The sequence below is a fragment of the Trypanosoma brucei genome, chromosome 10 (assembly GCF_000210295.1).
Source record: "Trypanosoma brucei gambiense DAL972 chromosome 10, complete sequence".
NCBI classification, from domain to species: Eukaryota; Euglenozoa; class Kinetoplastea; order Trypanosomatida; family Trypanosomatidae; genus Trypanosoma; species Trypanosoma brucei.
Window position 1 is genome coordinate 1700392 of NC_026743.1, and position 22983 is coordinate 1723374.

Here is a 22983-nt window from a genome sequence, read left to right on the forward strand (position 1 = left end):
TGATGATGATATGTTGTATCCTAACATAAATAAGTTGGCTCGAAAGAAGTGGAAATATATAAATGAACAACGAATGTTAAGAGCGGGGAATCTGTCGGTAATTAACGTCTTTGGTATCGTTGGGTGCGTCTGTATTGATATGTAGAACGAAATGTCCCTCTGCAAACAGATTTCTTACGGTAAACACCTTCCGTTTCGGACCGAAAAGTTGTTGGATTTTTTGTCTTTGTTTTTTTTTTCTTGCTTGGGCGGCTATCATATTCCGATACGGCTCTTTATTATTATTTCTCGCCCTTTTTTCCTCCGCAGACTCCTTTGTTCCCACCTCGCCCGTGTATTGTGCTTCCCGTGAGGGGTAAGAAGGTGGCAGCACATAGCTGTTCAGGTGAAAAAAAAAAGGAGGAAAACGAAAGTGTTGCAATGAACATTTCTGATATCGTGGGAGAGGTAATAACTGATGCAGTGGACGACAGATACTACTCGCACCTGGAGGCATTACTTGAGCATAACATTGATGAATTAATTAGGCGGTACCATGTCCTTGTGGGGCCCCTCAAAACATTAATGGAGATGGAATGCGGGGAGACTGCTGCAGTGAATGGACCCTCACCCAAGAGCCACACGGGTGGGTCCGAGTTTCCGCAATGCTTCGCCATGGGCATGACATATTTCAGCCTTGCCATCATGCGAGGGCATGCTGCGGGAGGGATCGAAGATAGTGAAATCTCCTCTTTGATACTAACACTTGTGGAGCAGCATCTGTTATCACAGACATCAGGGGCATATAAACAACTCCGAGGTCATGCGCACGCGCTTCAACGCTTCGGGCAGTTGCTGAAGGGATATATTGATCTTCTAGATCACAGCGATGTTGGGAATCACCTCCGTAAGCTTAGTTATCTTCAGAGTGCGGTGACGCTCTTTTCCCCATCAACTAACCATCTCACCGTTGCTCACCCACTTCTGGTGCGGGAGGCAGCGCGCAGTAACTGTCCAGCCCCTGCTCTGACCGTCATGCGGCAGCCAATATTAGAATTGTCGTGTGGAGAAACTGGCGCTGGACTCGCTTGTTGTTGTTCTTATTATTACGAGGGCGGCCTCTTGCTAGCCGCTATGCAGTGTTGGGAGTCGTCGGTTTCGTGGCTGCGAAACTCTCTGTCATTAGTGAAGGTTGTGTTGCGTGTGGGGAGTCCAGAACCTAAGGTAGTTTCCGCGACACCTTCTCTTTCTCTGGATGATACCGGTAGCATCATAGTGTCTGCAACAAAAGCGTTCGTTCTCCTCTGCATTAGTGTCTACGGGGATTGGGGTGACGCTGCAGATCACATGAGAGTTCAGCAAGTTATTCAGCAGTATCGAAATAGCAATGTGGGATCGTACGTACGCCTGCTGGTGGCTGCGCAGCGCCGTGATTTTAGGCAGTGGCACACAATCAAAAGAAACTTTTCACCTGTTTGGGAACAGGATGGAACCGTGTCTCTTCTCGCCACAGCTGAATCACGACTGCAGCGGCACGTCGTCCTTGATATCGCGAAAGTTTACAGTCGTGTGCGTCTCTCCACCATCGCGTCGGCGCTTCGTGTGTGTTGTCTCAGCGAGACAGAAGGTGGCGGCAACACATCAAGTGGTAGTGGTGACTCTGGGGAAAGCACACAAGGGAAAATTAACGCCGTTGAGCTGCTTTTATCAATGCGGGAAGATGGGGAACTCATCGCATCAGTCGAGCATGTGCCTCGTAGGGAAGAGAGTGAAGAAGAAGCAGAGTTGAGTGGAGCGGAGGAAACGGCAGGTGATATTTCTGCGCAGCAACAGCATCTGGCTGTCAGGCTCGCTATTCCACCGAGGCGGATTCCTGCTGAGTTAGGTGAGAGTTGCAAAGGGCTCCATGATTTACACAGGCAGGATGGAGAAAACCAGCACGTCATAGATGCGGAGATACAAGGAGTGTTGCACGGCGAAATTGAGCGGTGCAAGAGGGCGTATGCGGCACTGATGAAGGTGGCAATGGGTTCACGCGGCGTGGTGCCACCAGAATGTGAAGAAGCCCAAGTGATCGTGTGAGCAGGTTCTGACCGTGAGTCATGATTGAAAGGTGTAAACAGTAACAGGATATGTTTGCGTTGGTATACAAAATGTTTTGGACACGATTTTCATTTTACACGCTGCACTTGATTCTGTACTGGCCCTGAGCGGTCACCCAACACCACTTACTGAGTGTTTCCACTTTTCCATCTTTATCGGTGGCTGCTGGGCGTGCCCTTCCCCTTGGTGGTTGTTTGAAGTTGTTCGTTGATGTGCTTCTGTTTTCGTAATCCCTTTCTTTTCTTTTCGTTTCCATCGGTAGGTTGTGAAACACGAGGTCGAGAAGGCGCAACATTCACATATGTACCCAGGGAGTAGGGTCGCCCACTAAAGTGACGGAACACTAAAAGAACTGGGGCTCCTTGCAGAAGAGAAAGAGGGCAGGTGCATACTGAAGGTCTTGTGTCCGTGTATTTGTGAAGAGCCCACATTCTTGAGTAATAACACACACAGTAGTTTACCTTTTCAATTTTTTTTATAAAAAATATGTTCCTTTTGCCAAGGGAAGTAATGAGGAAGTACGCCATATTTTCCTTAGCAATCATACTGTTGCTATTTACAGTAGTGAGCAGTGAGCCTGGTGAGCGCGATGCGGAGTCCGGGGTGAAGAGAGGGGACGAAAAGCAGAACCTCGTCCTCACTAAGCTAATTGTTCTCAACCGTCATGGTCACCGCGCCCCTAACGCCCCCTACTGGTCCATGTGCCCCAACGACAGAAAAAACCGCCGCAAGTACAACGTTGGCGCGGAGGACCTTACGGCGCGCGGCATGAAGGAGGAGTATGAATTGGGGGAGTATTTACGGAACGCGTATCGCGACTTTATTGGACCTCGCTTCAACCGAAGTCGGCACTTCCTGCGCGCCGTGGGCGAACCCCGAATTCTGCAGTCCGCTCAGGCGGTCGCCCAAGGGCTCTTTCCTGATGGTTATGGGCCCGGTGGCTATCTTCCGCGACAACCTCAGTTTGTGCCCGTATTTTCTGATATGGATACTCATGAATATCTTCTCGACGACGTACCGTGCTTCCGCCGCGCTGAGAGGGATATGCGCAGATGGTTGAACACTAGCTTGAGTGACTTCATTGCTGACCCTAAAGTCAGCGAGGTGTTAAACTATATGAAACGGATGTGTGGGGTGTCTGAGAAGGACATGCCACCCGTATATGCTTTTCTGAAAACTGTAGCCGACGGGATGACATTCAATGCCGATTTCGGACTGAGCGTGTGCCATGGGAAGGTAACACCCGAAATGCTCTTCAAAATACGCAAAGTATCACTACGACTTCTTATGGCGCGACTTTATCACACTGACGAGCAACAAACCTACACCTCTGTAGATTTACCATACCGGATACTCTATATGCTAAATCGGTCAACCTCCCCAGGTGCGAAGGGAGTGAACGATTACTCCGACACAGAGCAGGAAGCCATCCTGTATTTTATGCATCGCGAGGCCCTGTACGCTGTTGGAGAGTTCTTTGGTTTCACATTTAATGTCCCAGGTCTGCCGCACGGGGAGCTGCCAGTGGCTTCTACAATTGTATGGGAGCGGTTGGTTCCTGAGAAGAGCGTCGGGGAAGAGATTGTGCCATCAAGAACGTACGTGCGTCTCATACTATGGACACCAAAGGATGGTACAGCCACGGTTGCCATACCGCACTGCAGAACACCCCAGCTTTGCACACTCAAAGAACTTCAGGATATATACAGTGCGCGGGTGAAGCGCACTGGATCGTGGTTGAAGCTGTGCAACTTCACAATCACAGAATTAGACCATGACACGGACATTCGTTAGCCTAGTTTCCACACTGACAACCAGCCAGCAGACGTTCTGGAGTTCATCCGTCAATGGCACTGGTATTGTTAAGAGAATATACATATATATATATATATGTACGTGTGCATGTCGGGGGGATGCAGCGAGGCAGGATCGGATAGATTATTACGAGGACAAGAGCAGAGCGACGTGCATCCTGCTTCGTGAGAGAGGACGACAAAAGAAAGAAATTAAAGAATTGAAGGGAGGAAATCCCACAGACACGCACGTAACAAACACTGGCAGTCACAACGTGCCATCATACAAGTTCGTTTCTGACAAAGCAATAATCACAGGAGAGCGTGGTCGGGGGGGGGGGGGGTCAGTCCGTATCCAAATGCCCCTATTCATGTCCCAATGCTCACATGCATATATGAATTTAATCTATAATTTGTCAGATGGAGAACCATCGGCACGTTGGGGGGAGAAGGTCGTTGAGAAATACTACAGATATTTCTTATTTTACCTGTAAAGTTCTCTCCTCCTCTCCCCTTACTCCCCCTTTCCAGTATTTCAATAAGGATCCGGCACCTATTGGTTCCCTTTGAAAAGGGAAGGGTGAGACAACTGTGGTGTATTTTTTCTGGGGACTGGACACCTGATACGTTGTTGCTGGTGGGCTGTGATGCGGCCCTCCCGTGTTTTACAACTATGACCCTCCATGCCTTATTCTGATATAATTTGTTCAATCGTTGTCGTTCCCCTTTGTCTCTCCTTCTACGGTGCCGGTGCAGAAGCAGAATAACGAAACAATAAAAGTGTGACCGCTCGCTTCACCCAAGTCGACCACGGAAAACGTCACGCTTGTACTGTACGCGGGTTCTGGTGCATGGACTGAGTTTTGATCGCGTTATTTTGTTTTAACTGTCATAACTGCTCAGGACAAACGACCAAGAGGAAATATAATACTTGCCTCATGGATCCATCGAAGCGCATATGCCTGAAGAATATCCCACCCGAATGCACAAAACGTGAGATTGCGGAGTTCATCCGCAATCGCACCGGAGGCCAACCACACAGCATTGACCTCGGGCTTGACAGCAACGGCCGTGTGCGCCGCTACGCACATTTCTCAGTTGAAGGGGCGAAAAATGTCGTCTCAGCACTCACGGGGGCCACGTGGAAAGGTGTCACAGTGAGTGCACTCCACGCCAATCCTCATTATACCTACCGTCTGGCCGAGTCACGACGGCGACGCGAGCACTTGCAATCAGAGGAGAAGCAACAGAGAGAAGAATTATTGAGGAGAAAAACGGAGCGATGGCTTGCGAAGACGGGTGGTGAATTACCAAAGGGAAGGCCACCAAAACCTTTTTTCGCGTCGAGACAACGTTACGCAGAGGTGGCCTCTGAAATAGCGAAAAAGAGCAGAGAAGAACACAGGGCAAAGCGCTTGCAGGGTCGTATGCAACAAGCTGTCGGAGGCCCCAGTCGACGGTGGGCTAGAGAGAATCTAATAGATAAAGCAACGAGTGGACCAGTAAATCCCGGGGTGTCCTTTTCTAATTATTTGCGAAGCAGTTCGCATTGTGAGTACGAGGGTGGAAGTACAGACCCCAACTCAAGGGTTCTAAAACGTCAGAAGACGGAACGTGCGGGAAACCCGGCCATGAAACCGGTTCAGCAGCAGGAAACACCGCAGACAGTCGGACCCACAAAGGAAGAAAGGAAATTGAGTGGTCTAAAGGCGAAACTGGAGGCGTTACGCGCCAAAATGAAGTAAAGGTTGGGGCAACTGCTGTGTGCGTGCCACGGTAGTTCAACCCACCACCCAGGAAAGACACTAGGTGCGAATCTTCACATTTTCAGTCTTCTGGTAGCTTTGAACCGTGTTGAGGGGATGGCAGTTTGATTGGGTCGGCCACAGTGAAACTCTTCTCCCGAGAACCTTCTCAGTACTCCATTACAAGGAAGTGAAGGTCGAATGATCACGCGCCTACATGGCCCGGTGACGCTGTGTGATAACGCCGTCAGGTGCGGAAACACTGAAGAAGGATAAAACAAGGTGGTATTAACATTTCGCGTGGTTTTCAAAGAATTATTGCCCCTAAACGCAGTTGCTTTCCACCTCGTAAAAGGTTACAAGTTAAACTTGGGAGGGAAGGGCGCAACGAGACGGTGGAATCCCCATATGCGCTCGTGGCAGCTTCTGGTGTATTTCCTTATCTGCGGGGGGCAGGGGGGGGGTTACCGCGTCGGTCACACTGCAATGTTCTCTTTTTTATGCATGCGGTACGTGAACGGAGAAACGTTGCGGGACGAAAGTAAGCAGCATCAAAGTAAAGTTTGGGTATTCAACCTTTGAGTGCCGTCATTCTTAGTAACTTTTCCTGCACCGCCGCTGAGGCACAGGGATCGTTGAAGCTACAAAAAAATTAGTTAAAGTGGGACGACTCAATGATGAATTGATCCTTTCTCTCATCTACTTTTTATTTGATGCGCTGCTTCTACCTGGCTGATGTAGATAGGATGGTGGGTTGCAGAAGGTTGTGGACAGGCGCTCTGTCAACTTTTCGGGTAATCGTCCGTCACGCGACAGACGTAGTGGCCCGTCTCTCTAACAGTGCTGCCGAACGCTGCATTCTATGGAACTATGGACTGGACGGGAAAACCCCACCGGAATGCCGTTTCCACCAGCAGGAAACACCTGAGGAACCGCATCACAGGTGTGAGGTGGTAGCACTCGTTTTCTTGGGGCAGTGCTTAACTTCTTTCATGAATGGATCTTACCAGCCAACACTGATCACTATCTACGGCAGTGTTGTATCTTCCCTCACTCCATTCAAACGCCGTCTGGAGCAGTTTGCAGAAAATGTGCAGTTCTATCGTCTGTTTCTTCAAGGCTCGGGCACTCTAGTGTGCGGTGCATGTGATGCTCCCCTTTTGGTGTGGCTGGTAATGCCGTGGGAGAAAGATGGACCAGCCATACATAAGTTCGTTATCAGGCTTGCTCAGTCATTGCGTTGCAATGCGCTGGTCGTAGCAGTGCCCCTCAATGGCTCATGTGGACAGAAAGAGACTGTAAAGCGCCTTTCTGTCTTGCTAGAGTTGGGAAGGCAAAGAGCGCGCGCACAGCGGGTTGTCCTTGGCGGAAGTAACCTAGCAGGGATGTTTGTTTTACTATACCTACAGGAACGATACAGCTCCCTACGCTTAGGTCCTTACGCCGCGGCAGCGCCCGAAACGGCACACCGCGCGGTGTGCTGCAGTGTGATTCTCGTTGATCCGTTTGTTGGGTGGGAAGTTGCCCATCTCTTTCACACCAACGCACCCCAACGTTCTGCATTTCAGGGAGTGTCGGATGCGAACCGAGATTCGGTGCCGCCAAACCCACCACAAGCGTACTCCGCTCGTTCCCCACCATCCACCCCGATTTCTGTAAAGGATCGTTTCAAACATGCCGTGATGATGGCGAGTGGCTCCCGCGTCCGAAAGTGGTTTCCTCCGGCCATCGCGTACGAGGCACCGCCGATGGTTTTGCTTGGGAAGGAGTCCGGAATATGGATAGAAGAGCTGCGTGACTTCAATGCGAAGGTGGATCGGTTTTGTGTCGAGGAGAACAGGCACAGGGTGCTTTTCTTCCCATATTCCATTAGAACCACAGCGGCAGGCATGCTGGTATTGGTAAACTGCCGTGTGGAATTGGAGCGGATGCTGCGTATGGTGGAGGGTTTCATCATCCGGCATCTTTCACGAGACGGTTGGTGTGCGGGTGTCCGACATTCCAACACTCCATTCAACTGGGGAGAGCCAATGGAAAGGCAACGGTCCCCAGCTGGGGAAGTAACGATATGGGCAGCGTTGCCGCCGTCACAGAGAGGAGTAGTTGAGACATCGGGGAGAAGATGAAACAGGGGGAGTGAAGTTGGGCAGAGAAAGTGGAAAGGTCGACAATGCCACGTGGATCTACTTCACATCCCAACGTTGCCCATGTTTATAAGTTGGCCCTCAACTTATTATCGACCTTCTTTTCGCGCACAGGTGTAACTTACTGGTGCGATATCGGTGTCTCTCTACTTCCTTTCTCTCCGTCTAACATATATATTAAGTGATTAGGTCCATTTTATTTTATTTTTTTACTCATCTATTTGTTCTGTTCCCCTCACTCATTTGGTTCGTTACGAATGTCGTGATCTTTATTTTTTTTTTCAGAATATATGATCGTCAATTGAAACACCCAAACAACGATGACAACAGTGAGACAGAGCACATGATTGTTGCTTGGTTTCTTCACTCCCATAATTTGTGGACCCACATCATATACGTATGTGGGGAACCATATGTATATCCATTTGCTCCTTTACACATGTGTATATCTGTGTGTGTGTATTTTTATTTTATTCTACCTACCTACTTACTTTAAACAATCCACACACTCCCAAGAAAAAAAAGGGGGCCTTGCGATGGTGTGTGCATATGTTTGTGCGTAACATCCTCTGCGAATGTGGACTCTCAACCCTGTCATCAAGAAGGAGAAAAAAGAATTGAAGTGTTGGGTAATAGCTCCAAAAGGGGGGGAAAGTAGGTAAGACTTTCGACCCGCGCGAAAAAGTGGATCTCCATCGTTTTTCTTTTCTTTTTTTTTGTTTTTTTTTTTTGCAGTTGCCGTTGCATTTTGTTGTTATACCCACTATCTCTTTCCTTCAAGCGCACTCCGGCATCGCGGTGTGTCTTACTCTAAAGGCATACCCCAACCCCCCCCCCAAAAAAAAAAAGATACAAAGCGGATTGACACCAACGTCTCGCAGCAATCATTTTCTTCGTTGGTGTGTAAAAGAAAGAGAGAGGAAGAAAAAAAATGTGTAGATGTGCATCTGCCTTTGGGATGTGTGGCGCGCACTTTGAATTTATCAGATGCAGGAGCTGAGGCAAAAAGGGGGGAGTGATGCATTTGGTTCCTGTCGTTCCTTTTCCTATCTCATTTGTTGTTGTTTTTTTTTGGTTACAAGCTCTCTTTTTGTGATTGTCATGAATTTTTTTTTTTGCTTGTTTTGTCCCTCCGAGTGATATAAGTGCTGATCTTCCGTTCATCTCATTTTTCGCACTTACCTTTTTGCCATTTATTTACGTGCATATGCAAGTTTTAGGTGTCGCACGCAAATGGCAACATCCATTCAGCAAAATCCATTGCGGGTGCGCACGCTAGAAGTCCTGTGGCATTGGAGGGAAATCGACGATGAGGCGCTGCAGTTTGGTCTCCAGGGAGGTAGTATCGAAGGTATTGTTTCTATAGATTACAATCGAGTAGAAGATCGCATAGTTACTTCAGGTGGCGACAGATACATACGCCTATGGAACCTCAATATCGCTGCAATTGACCGGTGGCTTAAAAATAGTGAGAGCGGCATGGAAGATTGCGTTCAGTTTATATGTGGTGGGGTAACACCGTGGATGCCTTTGACCGCACGGTGGGCACCAAACGGCCGTCTTATCGCCTCGGGTCACTGTGATGGAAAAATATGCCTGTGGTGGAAGGAGAGCGGTAGAGATGGTGAGCCTGAGCAATGGAAGGATTATAGACATCTTTCCGGACACGTGATTGATGTGCACGATGTGTGCTTCTCGCCAGACTCGCGTTACCTCCTCAGTGCCGGTGGTGATGGGACGGTTGTGCTGCACGATCTTGAGGGAAGCACCATGCCGGTGGTGCAGCTTCAGGAGGCACACAGCAAGTTTTGTCGTGGTGTGGCGTGGGATCCTTGGATGCACTATGTTGCTAGTTGCGGCAGTGGGCCAGCATTGTATATTATGCAAGGACCGAAGCACGGAGCGAAGCGAGCCTCTCTGGTATCCCAGCGAAAGGCACAGGGAGATTTTATTGGCGAGTCGTGTAGTGCATCATATCGACGCCTTGCATGGTCGCCGGATGGTGCGATTCTTGCGGTGCCGTACGGTAAAGTTTCCCAACACAAACACTCACGTTCCGCTTGCAGTGGTGGTGGGTCGGAAGATGCGACAGCTGGAGCCGCTGCAGGAGAGGACCGTTGGAAGAATTCTATGGTACATTGCGTTTACATGTACATACGTAACGCTCCGGATAAAGTTGCAGCCCGCTTAACGGTGCGGGGTGATGCGGAGGTGCGAGGTGTACAATGGGCCCCGTGTTTCCTGGAACCCATAGATGAAATAACGTGTAATGAAGAACAAAACGACACGACTGCAGCTGAGGTAAGCAACCAAGTGAGAAAAAGTGGACCCACAGCAGAAGAAAAAGGTTCGTGGGGCCCCGCTGATTACCGCATGGCATTAGCAGTATGGACTGCAGATGCTGTCATGGTATATACCACAGACAGTGAAGTTCGGCACAGTGACTTCACGGATTTACATATGCGCAGCATCTACGATGTGGCATGGAGCCCTGACGCATCTTACCTTTTAACGGCTGGACTTGATGGTTACATTACCGTCATATCAACTGGCGGTTCTCTCGGTGTTGCCCACCGTTTGCCTTTGTTCTCCAAGAAACCAACGACAAGGAGGTTGTGCACCGTGTTGCAGAATGTGAAAACGCAAAGTGAAACGTTGGGACCAGGGAGAGGAGCAACAAAAACGACTAATGCAACAACGAAAAAGGAACCCGTTGGTGGTGAAGAGTCGGAAAACGCGAGCAGTAACACTGTCGTGCACGCGCCGGTGAAAAAGAAAAAGAAGTTAGAGCCACAAGCGCAGGAAATGTATCCGGCAAAAGAGGAACCAGATACTGCTGTGAGCCTTGGTGAGCTTTCCAAACTTATGGATAACCTCAACGATTAAATATTCACCTCCATCATTCCCCTAAACTATAATTTGGCCAAATCTTTGGTCTTAGAAAAAGTTATCACACACAAATAGAAAAAGGATAAGAGGTATATTACTCAGTCAGATGCTAGCATTTGTTATTGTCGTTGGTATTTTTAATTTTTCCCATGTCTTCAACCGCCTATAACTTACGTTTGTACTGACGAATTTGTGCAAATGCGCCGCCTCAATAAGCCACGTAGTGGCGGATCGGGACGGGTGCGTGAAGTTGGTTGTGTGCCATTAACTTTTTAAACTAGTACTCCTGCTCTTCCCTGTAAACTCCACTCTCACTCTGCACCAGACGCAACAGAAGAAAGGAAAAGGTAAAATAAAGGGAAGCTAATATTGAGGAATATTTCTCCTTTTTTTTCATATTAAGTTTTGTTAAGGGCGGCAGTGCAACTGGGGGCGGGTGGGGTCGTAATTTAAATGATGTCCATCCCAAACCTCACGGATGCACCAGGTGGAATACTCATAGCGCACAGCCACAACCAGTCAACGAGCGCCGTGCCTTCTGGCGGTTCAGTGGATCCTAACAATGACGTCCGCGGTAACATAACGCGCCTTACTGCGCGCGCAAGGCAACTGTTGGTTAGCGACATAGACACGCGAGTTGTCCGAAACGGCCTCAGCACATACGAAATGTCGCGCAAAACAGCCACGGATGCACGGTTGTGGGCACAGGTAGCTGGTCAAGCAACCTCTTCACAGGCATCGGTAGAACTCTTTATGGCAAGCCTTGGTTTCAACCTTCAGGAGCAGCTGCGTCTCCTTCATCAATTACACACCAACCAACTGCCTATTGTAGGGAGAAACCAGTTGGATAGCCTCGATGCACCGTGGGATACACAAGCGAGTGACGAACTGGGCACCGCACTGGAGGTGTTTGTGGCGAACCGTCGTCACGAGATCATGCAACGGAGTGTAGACGAGATGCACCAACGCGTAGGTGAGATGATGCAAGAGCGCTCGGAGGCCATCATACGCTCTTCGTGGGAAAAGTACAGTGTTGAAATTGCAGATGTTTTTGAAACCGCTTCATTAAAGGCTGGAAGCGGTGGTGGCAGGGGAGGAAACAGCAGGAACAGCATCAGCAACGGCCAGTTGATGCATGCTAGTACACTTGGGGGGGCAGTTAACGGTGTAGCCGCTGCGGGCACCGCGTTGCAGTCTCATGCAGGTGTTGTAGCGCTGCTAAACGGTCGTGACACCGCATCGACGAAGGCCCTCGCCAAAGTTTCTGCCTTTGCGCACATCGTTCACACTCAGCCGCCGCAAAAATGGAGTTCACACTTTACCAATCACGTTGTTGACGACACTCCAAATTCAGTGGAGGAGGTGGCCGTTCTGTGGACCACCGTTGGGCACATCTTGCAGCCCATAATAGAACGTGGCTCTGCAGCGACATCAATAACTTACGTCAGCTCCAGCCGGCGGGTGATGGAACGGAAGGCTTTGGCGGCGGTTTTCTCCATCATGCTGAAGGTCGAGTCAGATCGCCTCTCTGATATGGAAAACATGCACGCAACCCGCTTCATCGGCGTTGTGGAGCGCTACACTTCCTCATCTAATCCGTGGGCACACATATTTACCTCGATGCGCTGCGGCCGCTACGATGCGGCGGCAGCCATTGCGGCTGCTGCTGGTTTCGGTTTAGTGGAAAAGACTCTTAGTTCCTATGCCTCGGGGAACGTGATGGAACAGTACACACCGTCTTGCCCGTTAGAACTTCGTGCTCTTTATTCAGAGGATTGCACACGCTCAGATCCCTACAGACATACTGTTCTCTTTCTGTTGCTTGCGGGGAAAACTGGGGAGAGCAATGAGGTGGTTCAATCGACAGTAGCGTCATTGTCGTCAAAGGTTGCCCGGTCGCTGGAAGACACGTTATGGATACGACTTTTTTGTCTCCACACCGTTGATGCAAATAACAGTGAGAAGATACAGTCCTTGTCAGATATGCAGCGGTTACTGTTAGATGATATGCAGGATCTGGTCGCACTGACACGCGGTAATGTTGTTCGTTTGGCGTCTTTAATGTTCCATGCATTATTGCCGTCCTCGGGGGTTCGACTGCTGACGGAAAATGACTCCACATACGTCGATGGTGTCCACCTCGCGATGTGCTTTCACAACAGCAAGATGCTACAATGCAGTGATGCGGAGGTTCCACTCGACCTTAGCCGTGCCATACAGCAGTACTGCTCCATCGCACTGCTCGACGCCGACAGACGTCGGATGAATGCTTCCCAAGTAGGACCAGCCATTTTCTGGTACTTCTTTCGCACTGGTCTTATAGACACGTTTGTGGACTACTGCAGTAACGAATTGGTGTGTGCGAGGCTATTTGGTCACCGTGCTGGTGGTGGCAGTAACGATGGTGCGCTCTTTCAACACGGGGGTGTACCCCCCAACGAACTTTTGGATGCAATGGTGCGCATCGCTGAGGACGCAATCGCACGGGGAAAGACAGAGCTTGCGGTACATGTACTAACGGTGTTGGACCATGCTGCCACACTCGTTTCGGATGACGCTCGATCAGGGTATGCACTCAGCCGCGCTGTGCAGAAGATTTGCCCAGCACTCGCACAGGCATTTCACAATGAACCTACGAGTGAAAGTGCAAATCTCTTCGTGCACGCCGCCGTTCTTCGGGAGCGGTTGGCGCAAACGAAATGTGTAATTCCATCGGCCCAGACGGACACTTTCCACCTGCTGTGCCGGATGGGCGAAGTGCACGCTAACGCCGTGCGCGGTAACGCCGAGATGGCAGTACGATGCTTCTGTAACCTTCCTTTTGTCCCGGCAAGTCCCGCCGATGTTGAGCGGTGTGCAGAACTTTTTGATACAGCACCAGACACCGTGGCAACTGCGGCGCCACCGATCATTATCCACGCACTGCGGCAGTTGTTGCGTCTTGTGAAAGAGCAGAGGGCGTTGCATGATGGGGCGAGTGACGAACTGCTGTTGCAACGAAATCAGGCACAGCAAATTATTGCATGGGTGCGTCGCTGGAAGAGGCATATGAACCGCTCTCTCTTAGATGAGCTAATCGTTCTAGAGCGGTTGTTTGTGCAGTGAAGCGTTATATTTCGATACTGGCGAACACTCCCTCCCCCCTTCTCTAGTGAGTTGAATGACCGAATAGGGGAACAAATGGGAGGACACGAAATCAGTTGGGTCTTGCTGAACAGTTGGGGAAGCTTGAAAGAATAAAGGTAGGGTTAGGGAGGCAAGTTTTCTGACGGGGGAATATGAGGTGTGTTGAAGTGATTCTGTTGGTACCAGACCTGAAGGCAGAAAATAGCAAAATACAAAGCAAAGAGGAAGAGAAGGTCGACCGGAGCGATCTCTTGTCATTTTTCTAGCACCTTCTTTAACACGCTATACATGGTTTTGGCTATGGTTCTCGCCTGGAGCTTTAGAGGGGGCGGTAACTTGTTGATTGGGTGAAGGAGGGAGGTGAACGTTAAAAGAAGACTGAAATCATATGATGGGTGGACACATCGTGCCCTCTTGTGCCACCAGGCGCCAGTCTACCTAATGTGCTTGCGGTAAACTGTCTCACCACGCTTTATATGGCGTGAACGCCGTGAAAGTCGTGCTGTAAGACCTTCAGATGTAACTTATCTTCTCGACATCACAACTATTAGGGCAGAAGTGTTGTTTAGCTCCCCAGAAAGGGGGAAGGGTGTTACTCCCATGCAGCAGCGTCTTGTTCTCATTGCTACTGACTTTGTAACGCTCTACCAAGAGGCCCTCAGCCGACAACTACTAACTCCCGCTGCGTTGACACCCGATGCGTTCAAGGATCTCTTTGATCGTATTAACGTAGAATATATGCACTATGCAGGTGCCGGTGCGACGCAGCCATACTTCGAAGATGTTGTGGAGAATCTGTTGCAGCTTGCTGCAGCGTACATCACACTGCCGCCCGACGCTGCTCCTAACAGCCGAGCCTTTGGGGTTTATTTGACCTTTTTCCTGTATGCCACGCAGCCAGCCATCGAAACATCACCAGTAAAGGTGCAAATTTCTCTGGGAACTCTACAAAGGTACGTGGATGATATAGATTCCACAGCACGAGACAACCAGGGCGTGATAACAAGCCTCGGTTGCCGCGTGTCAGACGGCGAAAAGCGGCTTCTGTTGGCGCTACACAAGGCTGGGGCCCTGAAGGTCATGCCCTTTATCGATGACTCGCTCTACGTGCGTACTCTGATTGAAGTGCATGAGCAAGCGGGTCTTCCACTACTCACATGTGTGGCTCCCCAGCGGTCAAATCCAAGTCCACACATTACATTGGAGGGGGGAACATGTGTAGACGATGATCTATCAAATCAACTCCATGCATACAGGGAAATGAGGCGTCGCATTAACACTGAAAGTCTGCTGAAGCGTAAATGAGTGTAATGCTTCGGTGCTGTTTGCAGTTGCAGTTGCAGATGTGCCAGTCGCTCTTAATGAAATATTCCATTCTTGTTTTGATAAGTACTGTTCTTGGTTACTTCTTCGCTGTTTAAACGTAACTGCTCGTATTTTTTTTTTTTTTTTTATTTCCTGGTGTAAACACGTAAATCGGCATGGTTGCGATACAACACGATTAGGCGGAACTAGGTGGCTTACTCCCCTTCACACAAATACGTGGAGAGGAGGAGGGAGCGATTGAGAAGCGGGGCAAACAACTTGTCTGTGCACAAGTTGAGACAAAGCCACCGCAAAGCCTGATGAGGCGCTTCGCGAGGCGTCTGCACACCCCATTGATTCTGCGCAAGACGAGGGATACGCCTGTCACTCCGCTTCGCTTCTGCAGTGCTTCCACAAATAATGCCACAAGTGAAGTTGCCCTCAATCATGGTCGCAATCCACTGGATTTGGTTGATGTGCTGGGTGGTGGTGAAAGACCCCCTTTGGAAAGGAATTGTGAGGCGACAGGGGCGGCCAACCTTTCCAAGGTAACATTGAGGCAGATTGTGCGGGATGTTGCGGCAACTACAGGCGCACACCATAACTCCGATCACGGCGTTGGAAACTACGAAAATGATACTGGCATTAGCGGTAGCAGCGGATTAAGTGGTGAAGCGAACGCTGGTTGCGCAGAGGAGTCGCCCTACAAGGTAGCAATTGCGGATCGGTACGGCATGCCCGCGGAGCTTCCCCCTTCTGCACCACAGTTTTTTAAAGATCTAGCCGAGCTGTGTCCAAGTGAGACTCTGAGGCGACAGTTGCTGGAGCTTCAGCGGACTCGCAATTGGAATGACATGACAGCCGTGCAGCGCGCGGCAATCCCTCTTGCGTTGGAGCATCGGGATATTCTTTGCATCGCACCCACCGCAACAGGCAAAACGTTCGGTTATTTGTTTCCGTCTATGCTACGTCTGGCGATGTACGCCGGAACAGATGGTAGTTCGAACCTCACAGGCAGTGTTAGTGAAGACTTGAATAGACCCAACATCGAAAAGCTTATGCAAGACAAAATGGAAAAAGGTGAAGTGTGTCGTTATTGTGAGTTGTCGGTGAAAGAGGTGAGAGTTTGTCCCCTGACTGGGCAACCGCACCCGGACCCCGTTCCAGAGGATGCAGCGAAGCAGCAGCGGTCTCCCATGTGGGTGAGTGAGCTGTCATCCGTGGCCGAGCCCCTCCTTCTTGTACTCGTTCCTACTTCCCAACTCGTCATGCAGGTATATCATCTTTGCAAGAAGTTAGATGCAGACTTCCGCGTTAAGTTTCTCGTTCGCGCCTCCAGTGCGGAGGAGCAGAGGCGCCACCTGAACGCACTTGAGGGATGTGATGTGTTAATCACCACACCGGAGACCATGCTTCCTGCCCTGTACAAACGCAAGTTATCGCTGAAGCGAGTTAAAGTGCTTGTTTTAGATGAGGTTGACGACCTATTATCTACCAATCACTTCGAGAAAGTAAAGATCATACTTGGTGCACTTCCCAAAGGTCCGCAGCGTCCTCAGCGACTGCTCTTCGGTGCCTCGCTTCCCCCATCTGTGTACCAGATGATTAAGGAACAGATGCTTCTTCCATCTCACCGTTTCGTTTTGGTTGATGTGAAAACTGATAAGCTCGGGCACCCGATTGCTCCCGCTCCTGGTTCCATATGTGGAGCTGCGGTTTGCGCATCCATAACGCATGTTGTTTTTATGGTTTCGCAAGCAGAGAAAATCAGCAGGTTGGCTTGGCTCTACAGCAGCGGTAAGTTGCGTAAGGATCAGCGAACCCTCATATTCTGTAATTCGCGCCATAATGTGGCGTACGTGTGTGAGCGGTTGCAAAACCTTGTACCCGGTCTGCGTGTGACAACACTCACATCCCACTCGTCCGCCACGGGGAAAACAGGTACGATGAAACTGTTCAGCAAAGGTGCCTCCACTTGTCTCATATGCACGGATATTCTCAGTCGTGGCATTGACTTTGCTGATGTGATATATGTTGTCCATTATGACGTACCAACTGAGTTCGAGACGTGGGTGCATCGCAGTGGCCGTTGCGGAAGGCGAGGGCTGCGGGGTTACTGTTACACGTTCTTCCAACCGGAGAATGTACGGTTGGCGAAGCCACTTGTAGCACATCTGCGACAAACACAGCAACTGATTCCGCCAAAACTTCAGGAATATGCGCGACAATCCCTCATCGATGTGTTTAAAACTTCTTTATTTTACCATCCGACACGCCGATATCGACCGAGGGACCCGCAGCAGCAGGCCCCTGTTCTGGGACGCGCAACACCCCGCTTCCCGGATTATAAGCAAGACAGGCTGAACAAGAACTTTAGGCCTCTTTGAACCCCTGAAAGGAGGCGAAAGTTGGCTTTCCGTGCGGCTCATGTCAGTGCTTTAAAAGTTTTTGGCTTAGCTGGTTGCTCAACCCCTATTAATCACGCGATCGAGATTAATTACTGCCTTTGCACCACCTTTCCCTCCCCCCTTCACCCCACAAACGCGATGTATTTTTCCCCGATATTGCGTTTATCTGTTAAATGTGTTCACCTTTCCTTTATATACTCACTACAGAGGTAATATCTTGACACCAAGAGCAAAAAAGAAAAAGAAAAAACCTTTGCCACACGAAAAGAAATACAACATTAAGTGACCACAATACATCCAGACAAATTTTAAAACTACATCCTTGAGGAATGTTTCGTAACCACGCATCGAGGATCACTGCCGCAGCTGCGCCTTGGGTGCTCCGGACGGCTTGCCGCCAGAAGTCTGACGCCAAAACACCTGTGTGGGGACACACTCAACTGAACCGTCTCAGTTTTTTGGAAACCGTGCCTGTCGTTCCTTTGCGTGTTTCCGATGAAAGCAGTGAGGACCGCCCCACCTGGAGCCTTCCCGATATTGAGAATGTGGCCATAACGCACAAGAAGCCAAACGGCCTCGTTGATACACTCGCCTACCGCAGCGTCCGCACCTGCCGCTGGTTATTTGACACATTCTCTCTCTACCGTTTCGGTTCCATCACGGAGAGCAAAGTCATCAGCCGCTGCCTTTTTCTTGAAACTGTTGCCGGTGTCCCGGGGATGGTCGGTGGAATGTTGCGCCACCTTTCATCATTGCGGTACATGACGCGCGACAAGGGTTGGATTAACACTCTTCTTGTTGAAGCAGAGAATGAGCGCATGCACCTCATGACGTTCATTGAACTTCGCCAGCCAGGGCTCCCCCTACGCGTTTCCATCATTATTACGCAAGCCATTATGTACCTCTTCCTCCTGGTCGCCTATGTGATTTCCCCCCGTTTTGTACACCGCTTTGTCGGTTACCTTGAAGAGGAAGCCGTCATTACATACACCGGCGTTATGAGAGCAATTGACGAAGGAAGGCTGCGCCCTACCAAAAATGATGTTCCCGAAGTGGCTCGCGTGTACTGGAACCTCAGCAAAAATGCCACATTCCGCGACCTCATCAACGTGATCCGAGCTGACGAGGCGGAGCACCGTGTCGTTAACCACACATTTGCTGACATGCACGAAAAACGCCTGCAAAACAGTGTCAACCCCTTCGTTGTTCTGAAGAAGAACCCGGAGGAAATGTACTCCAACCAACCAAGTGGTAAGACAAGGACGGATTTTGGAAGCGAAGGCGCCAAAACTGCGAGTAATGTAAACAAACACGTGTAAGAGCTGACATTACCTTTGATGGAGTTCCGCCTTTCAGAGTGATTTGAATGCATGCATTTGTGTTTCTTTTTTTTTTTTGGCTCAATATTGTGTTCGTGTGTGTGTGTGTGTGGTGCGTGTGGATTGTGGAGATGGGGGCGGAGGAAATTAAGAAATAATCGGCAGAGGGCAGGGTCAAATGAGAGGGAAAGAGGAATATATAAATATATATTTATATATATATATATATTTATATTTATTTATATTTATATTCCCACTCGCTTATTTGTGCTTGGATGCCATCAGTGAAAATTATATGCGTCCTCGAACTCATCGGATGTAAGGAAGCGCGCAGGTTTACTCACGTTACAGTGAAAATGTGTAACGCAAGAAAAAACAAAAAGGCTTGTGAGCAAAAAAGAGGAGGAAGAAGGAGAAGGTTAAAAAGAGGAGAGATGCAAAAAAAAAAAAGGTGAAACAGGAGCAAGAAAAGGTACAGATGTTCAAGCAGAGGCAACAAAAAGAGAAACACAAAGTCAGAAAATATATTTAGTGATTTATTGAAAGTGATTTGAGATATTTCAAAAAAACAAAAACAAAAATAAGTGACAACGATGGGAACAATTTTTAATATTAAAAAGAAAAGGGAAAAAAAACTATTTTTCCCAACGTGGATTTTTTTGTTTTTTCTCCCCTTTTCTTTTCCCACGTCTTTATCCTCTATCCCGTTGACTGCTTTCCTTTTTTTTTGTTCTTTTTTTACTGTTTGTTTTTTGTTCCGTCCATTATTGATCGATTACTGAAGTTTTCGTATCATATGAAATATTTGCTTCTGTTTTGTTGTATAAATAAATATAAATTATTTTTCTTTAAATCTCTCTTTCCTACTCCTCTTTCATTTGACCTCGCTGTTTTGCCGTCATTTGCTTCCGGTTTTGTTTGGGATGTTTTATGTTAAGTTGTGTTGTGTTATATTTTCCTCCTCGACATTATGCGAGAGGGAGAAATGACGGAGTGAAAGAAAGGGGGGAAAAAATGAAAAATAAAAAAAAAAAAAAAGATGGAACGGTACGGTGCCCCCAATGAAACCGATATGATTAAATGAGTGAACTGAAAGATTTGGTTTGTGTTATGTTGTGTTATGTGGCGATGCCTTCCCCTGTGGAGGAGCAACAATAAAAGCAGTGCCTTGGGAATAATAAAAAGAAGAGAGAGAGAGAGAGAAGAGAGAGAGGAGTAATGTGAAGGGCTGCACAAACATAGTTTTTTTTTTCCACACACACACACACACACACACACACGCACACTTTGGTTTGTTTCGTTTTGTGTTCTTTATTGTGTGCATGAGACTGTCATTAAAAAGAAAAAGAAATAAAAAGAGAGAAAACAGAAAAGAGTACGAAATGACGGTGACTTCATACAAGCGTATACGCATGAATATAATAAATATATTTAAATCATGGGTATATGTATTTATATTTATATTTGTATGAAGTTGCTGGTGTTCGTGTGCATGTGTTTGGGTGGTGGGGAGAAGCAAGTGACTGAAATGAAAAAAAAAAAGGAAAGAGGTTATAAAAACAATTATGATAATAATAATATACGCGTTGCTTTAGAAATACAGAATGTTTTTTTTTTAAATAAATAAAACAGTGGACGGGAAGTGAGATATGTTTTCCTTTGTTACTATAACAAAACAACAACAACAATAATAATAATAACAATAGCAGTAACGGTAACGATAACGATAATTATAAGAGTAATTTAGAAAGTAAAAGCAACAAATATTTAATTATTCATTTATGTGGTAGAGAAAGAGAGAGAGAGAGAGAGAGAGAGAGAGAGAGAGAGAGAGAGAGAGAGAGAGAGAGAGAGAGAGAAGAGTAAAAGAGAAAGGGGAAAAGGTAGGAATAGGAATAACATTGTGTGTGTTTTTTTTTCTTTTTTTCATGTGTGTGTGTGTGTGTGGGGGGAACTTCTTTAATTCAACCACTTGTACAACAAAACTTCCAGTAATCGAAAGGGTAAAATCAAATGAGAAGCGGGGGAAAATGTTTTTTTTTGTTTCTTTGTTTGTTTAATGAAAGGAGAAGTATATATGTATATTTGTATATACGAATATGTGCATCTTTTAAATATTTTAGGTCATCTTCAATATCCTTTCTTCTTTTTTTTTGTGTGTGTGTGAGAGAGAGAGAAAGAGAGAGATTTTTTTTTGTTCGTTTTGTGGCTCTGACGTGTTCGGCAATCCCATTAGAGAAAAGAAAAAGTTTAGGTATTTTTTTTTTATTTAAAAAAAAAAAAGCGTCGTAAGATTTGCGGTCCCCGTATGCACATGGCGGTTGCATCTCGTATGTTTTCTCCATTTTTTTTCTTTTTTATTCAGTTATCAACAGTTTCCTTTCTATCTGTTTTTTTTCTTTATTATAATAATTATTGTTCCTTTTCTTTTCATTTTACCTTTTTCTTTTCTGTTTTTGTGTCGTTTATGCTGTTAAAAGAAAAAAAAATAAAAGAAGGGAAAAAATAAAAGGAGTGAAGGAGGGACGGACTGGCGGGTGGGTGGGTGGGAAAAGAAAAGAAAAGAAAAAAAACAAAAAAAAGGAAAAGGAAAAGGAAAAGGAAAAGGAAAAGGAAAAAGGAATATATTTTACGATTCGAAGCAGCCAAAATGCAGTTGTGGTCAGTTAGACGGGGTGAAAGTTTTTTTTTAATTCTTTTCTTTTTCCACTGTTTTTACTCCCTTTCCCCCTTTTCTCTCCCGTCCTTATCATTATTATTATTATCATCATCATCATCCGCTTTGTTTTGTTATATTTTATTCATTTTTCATTTATATCCTTCAGATTCTTCTTTTGGTTGTTGTAATGACGATGGGTCTGTTGTTGTTGTTGTTGTTGTTTTTTTGTTTTTTTTTGTCCCAAACTTTAACCAACCTTAAGTTTGAGGATCATTCAAAACGCATCAACTGGTGGAAAATACGGGGAAAAGGTTAATGGGCGAGAAAAAGAAAAAAAATGAAACAACAGCAACAAATAAAAAAAGAGGGAGAGAACAAATATATATATATATATATATAAGAGAAACGGAAGGACAAAGTTGATAGTTATGATTTTTAAAGAAAAAAAAAGAAAAGTTAACTTTCCTCCGTTTATTTCATATTTACACAAATGACCATTATGCACCAGTTATACAGCATCAGAAAGAGAAAGGGGGAAAGGAAATAAATAAGGAAGGGAGGTACTCATGTCTGTTTTATGTTTTGTGCATTTGTATGTATGACTGTGCGTAGTTGCACACATTTTCTTCCTCCTTTCTTTCTTTTTATTTGTTTGTTTGTTTCTTTCTTTCTCATCATTTGAATGGTGGTGAGAAGGTTATAAGGGGGAGGAAAACAAAAAATATATATTTATATCTACATCCATACCTATATTTATTAAATTCCACATGCAGACACATATGTATATATAAAAATGAGAGTGTTTAGAGACGGCGCATTTGTCACTGATCTCTCACGCTCTGATTTGAGATATGTTTTGTTTTTCATCTTCTCGCCTCTTCGTCCTTCTTTTCCTTGTTTTGTCTCTATCTTCTATCTTAATATCATTGTTTTATTTTATTTTTTTTTTTAGAAATGAAGTCTTCAAAACAAAACAAAAAGCAATGATTATGTTATGTTCTAACTTAGTTTCATTTAGATGAATATACGCGACATGTTCACAACGCATGGAAAAGTTGCTGAAGTAAACAGCATGGAAATCATGTATAAAATCGCGGAGGCGAAGTTGCGCGGAGGGAACAGGGGAAATACATTGAATTAATATTATAAAAGCAACAGGAGATGTAAAAATATTAAAAAAAAAAAAGAAACAAAGTCACCAGTGAAATGGTTCTGATGCATGACGTTAAGGTGGATTTCATCACTCACAGGCTGTGTTAGTTTGTGTTATTTATCTTTAGACTTCAGGAATTATTTTCACTGAGAAGTCGAGTAAAATGAACGAATGACTGAATGAAAAGAGCTGGACTTCAATTCTCCCTCCAACTCTTAATGTTTTCAGTACTATTTCCTTTCGTTCTCTTCCTGCTGCTGCTATGCCCTTTTTTTTTTTTATTTTCTTGAACCTTCGTTTTGGATCAATCTATTTAAGCGAAAGACTTTCTCTAAGGTGGGACGCGTTTCCTACAAAAAG

The 22983-nt window shown here is 46.8% G+C and overlaps 13 protein-coding genes across 13 annotated transcripts in view; 10 read left to right on the plus strand and 3 right to left on the minus strand.

The window, feature by feature from the left end:
- Window positions 1-420: 420 nt before the first annotated feature.
- TbgDal_X8550 (hypothetical protein, conserved) lies at window positions 421-2061 on the plus strand (the record flags this gene model as incomplete). Its single annotated transcript, XM_011779727.1, has 1 exon — window positions 421-2061. The coding sequence occupies one exon, from the start codon at window positions 421-423 to the stop codon at window positions 2059-2061; it is 1641 nt and encodes a 546-aa protein (XP_011778029.1).
- A 507-nt stretch (window positions 2062-2568) lies between these two features.
- On the plus strand, window positions 2569-3876 carry TbgDal_X8560 (acid phosphatase, putative; the record flags this gene model as incomplete). The annotated part of the gene is made up of 1 exon (XM_011779728.1): window positions 2569-3876. One exon carries the CDS (start codon window positions 2569-2571, stop codon window positions 3874-3876), a length of 1308 nt encoding a protein of 435 aa, XP_011778030.1.
- A 937-nt stretch (window positions 3877-4813) lies between these two features.
- TbgDal_X8570 (hypothetical protein, conserved) lies at window positions 4814-5620 on the plus strand (the record flags this gene model as incomplete). Its single annotated transcript, XM_011779729.1, has 1 exon — window positions 4814-5620. One exon carries the CDS (start codon window positions 4814-4816, stop codon window positions 5618-5620), a length of 807 nt encoding a protein of 268 aa, XP_011778031.1.
- Window positions 5621-6333: 713 nt separating this feature from the next.
- Window positions 6334-7746, plus strand: TbgDal_X8580 (hypothetical protein, conserved; the record flags this gene model as incomplete). The annotated part of the gene is made up of 1 exon (XM_011779730.1): window positions 6334-7746. One exon carries the CDS (start codon window positions 6334-6336, stop codon window positions 7744-7746), a length of 1413 nt encoding a protein of 470 aa, XP_011778032.1.
- An 828-nt stretch (window positions 7747-8574) lies between these two features.
- Window positions 8575-8928, minus strand: TbgDal_X8590 (hypothetical protein, unlikely; the record flags this gene model as incomplete). Its single annotated transcript, XM_011779731.1, has 1 exon — window positions 8575-8928. The coding sequence occupies one exon, from the start codon at window positions 8926-8928 to the stop codon at window positions 8575-8577; it is 354 nt and encodes a 117-aa protein (XP_011778033.1).
- Window positions 8929-8997: 69 nt separating this feature from the next.
- Window positions 8998-10650, plus strand: TbgDal_X8600 (chromatin assembly factor 1 subunit B, putative; the record flags this gene model as incomplete). Its single annotated transcript, XM_011779732.1, has 1 exon — window positions 8998-10650. One exon carries the CDS (start codon window positions 8998-9000, stop codon window positions 10648-10650), a length of 1653 nt encoding a protein of 550 aa, XP_011778034.1.
- Window positions 10651-11106: 456 nt separating this feature from the next.
- Window positions 11107-13758, plus strand: TbgDal_X8610 (NUP93 homolog putative; the record flags this gene model as incomplete). The annotated part of the gene is made up of 1 exon (XM_011779733.1): window positions 11107-13758. One exon carries the CDS (start codon window positions 11107-11109, stop codon window positions 13756-13758), a length of 2652 nt encoding a protein of 883 aa, XP_011778035.1.
- A 621-nt stretch (window positions 13759-14379) lies between these two features.
- TbgDal_X8620 (hypothetical protein, conserved) lies at window positions 14380-15084 on the plus strand (the record flags this gene model as incomplete). Its single annotated transcript, XM_011779734.1, has 1 exon — window positions 14380-15084. The coding sequence occupies one exon, from the start codon at window positions 14380-14382 to the stop codon at window positions 15082-15084; it is 705 nt and encodes a 234-aa protein (XP_011778036.1).
- A 320-nt stretch (window positions 15085-15404) lies between these two features.
- On the plus strand, window positions 15405-17471 carry TbgDal_X8630 (ATP-dependent DEAD/H RNA helicase, putative; the record flags this gene model as incomplete). The annotated part of the gene is made up of 1 exon (XM_011779735.1): window positions 15405-17471. One exon carries the CDS (start codon window positions 15405-15407, stop codon window positions 17469-17471), a length of 2067 nt encoding a protein of 688 aa, XP_011778037.1.
- Window positions 17472-17821: 350 nt separating this feature from the next.
- On the plus strand, window positions 17822-18811 carry TbgDal_X8640 (alternative oxidase, putative; the record flags this gene model as incomplete). Its single annotated transcript, XM_011779736.1, has 1 exon — window positions 17822-18811. One exon carries the CDS (start codon window positions 17822-17824, stop codon window positions 18809-18811), a length of 990 nt encoding a protein of 329 aa, XP_011778038.1.
- A 1108-nt stretch (window positions 18812-19919) lies between these two features.
- Window positions 19920-20225, minus strand: TbgDal_X8650 (hypothetical protein, unlikely; the record flags this gene model as incomplete). The annotated part of the gene is made up of 1 exon (XM_011779737.1): window positions 19920-20225. The coding sequence occupies one exon, from the start codon at window positions 20223-20225 to the stop codon at window positions 19920-19922; it is 306 nt and encodes a 101-aa protein (XP_011778039.1).
- Window positions 20226-20820: 595 nt separating this feature from the next.
- On the minus strand, window positions 20821-21156 carry TbgDal_X8660 (hypothetical protein, unlikely; the record flags this gene model as incomplete). The annotated part of the gene is made up of 1 exon (XM_011779738.1): window positions 20821-21156. One exon carries the CDS (start codon window positions 21154-21156, stop codon window positions 20821-20823), a length of 336 nt encoding a protein of 111 aa, XP_011778040.1.
- Window positions 21157-22885: 1729 nt separating this feature from the next.
- Window positions 22886-22983, plus strand: part of TbgDal_X8670 (hypothetical protein, unlikely) — a gene marked incomplete at both ends in the record, with an annotated part of 543 nt that continues 445 nt past the window's right edge. The window contains one exon of the mRNA XM_011779739.1: window positions 22886-22983. This exon is cut by the window's right edge and continues 445 nt beyond it. Within this exon, the coding sequence (XP_011778041.1) occupies window positions 22886-22983 (98 nt within the window).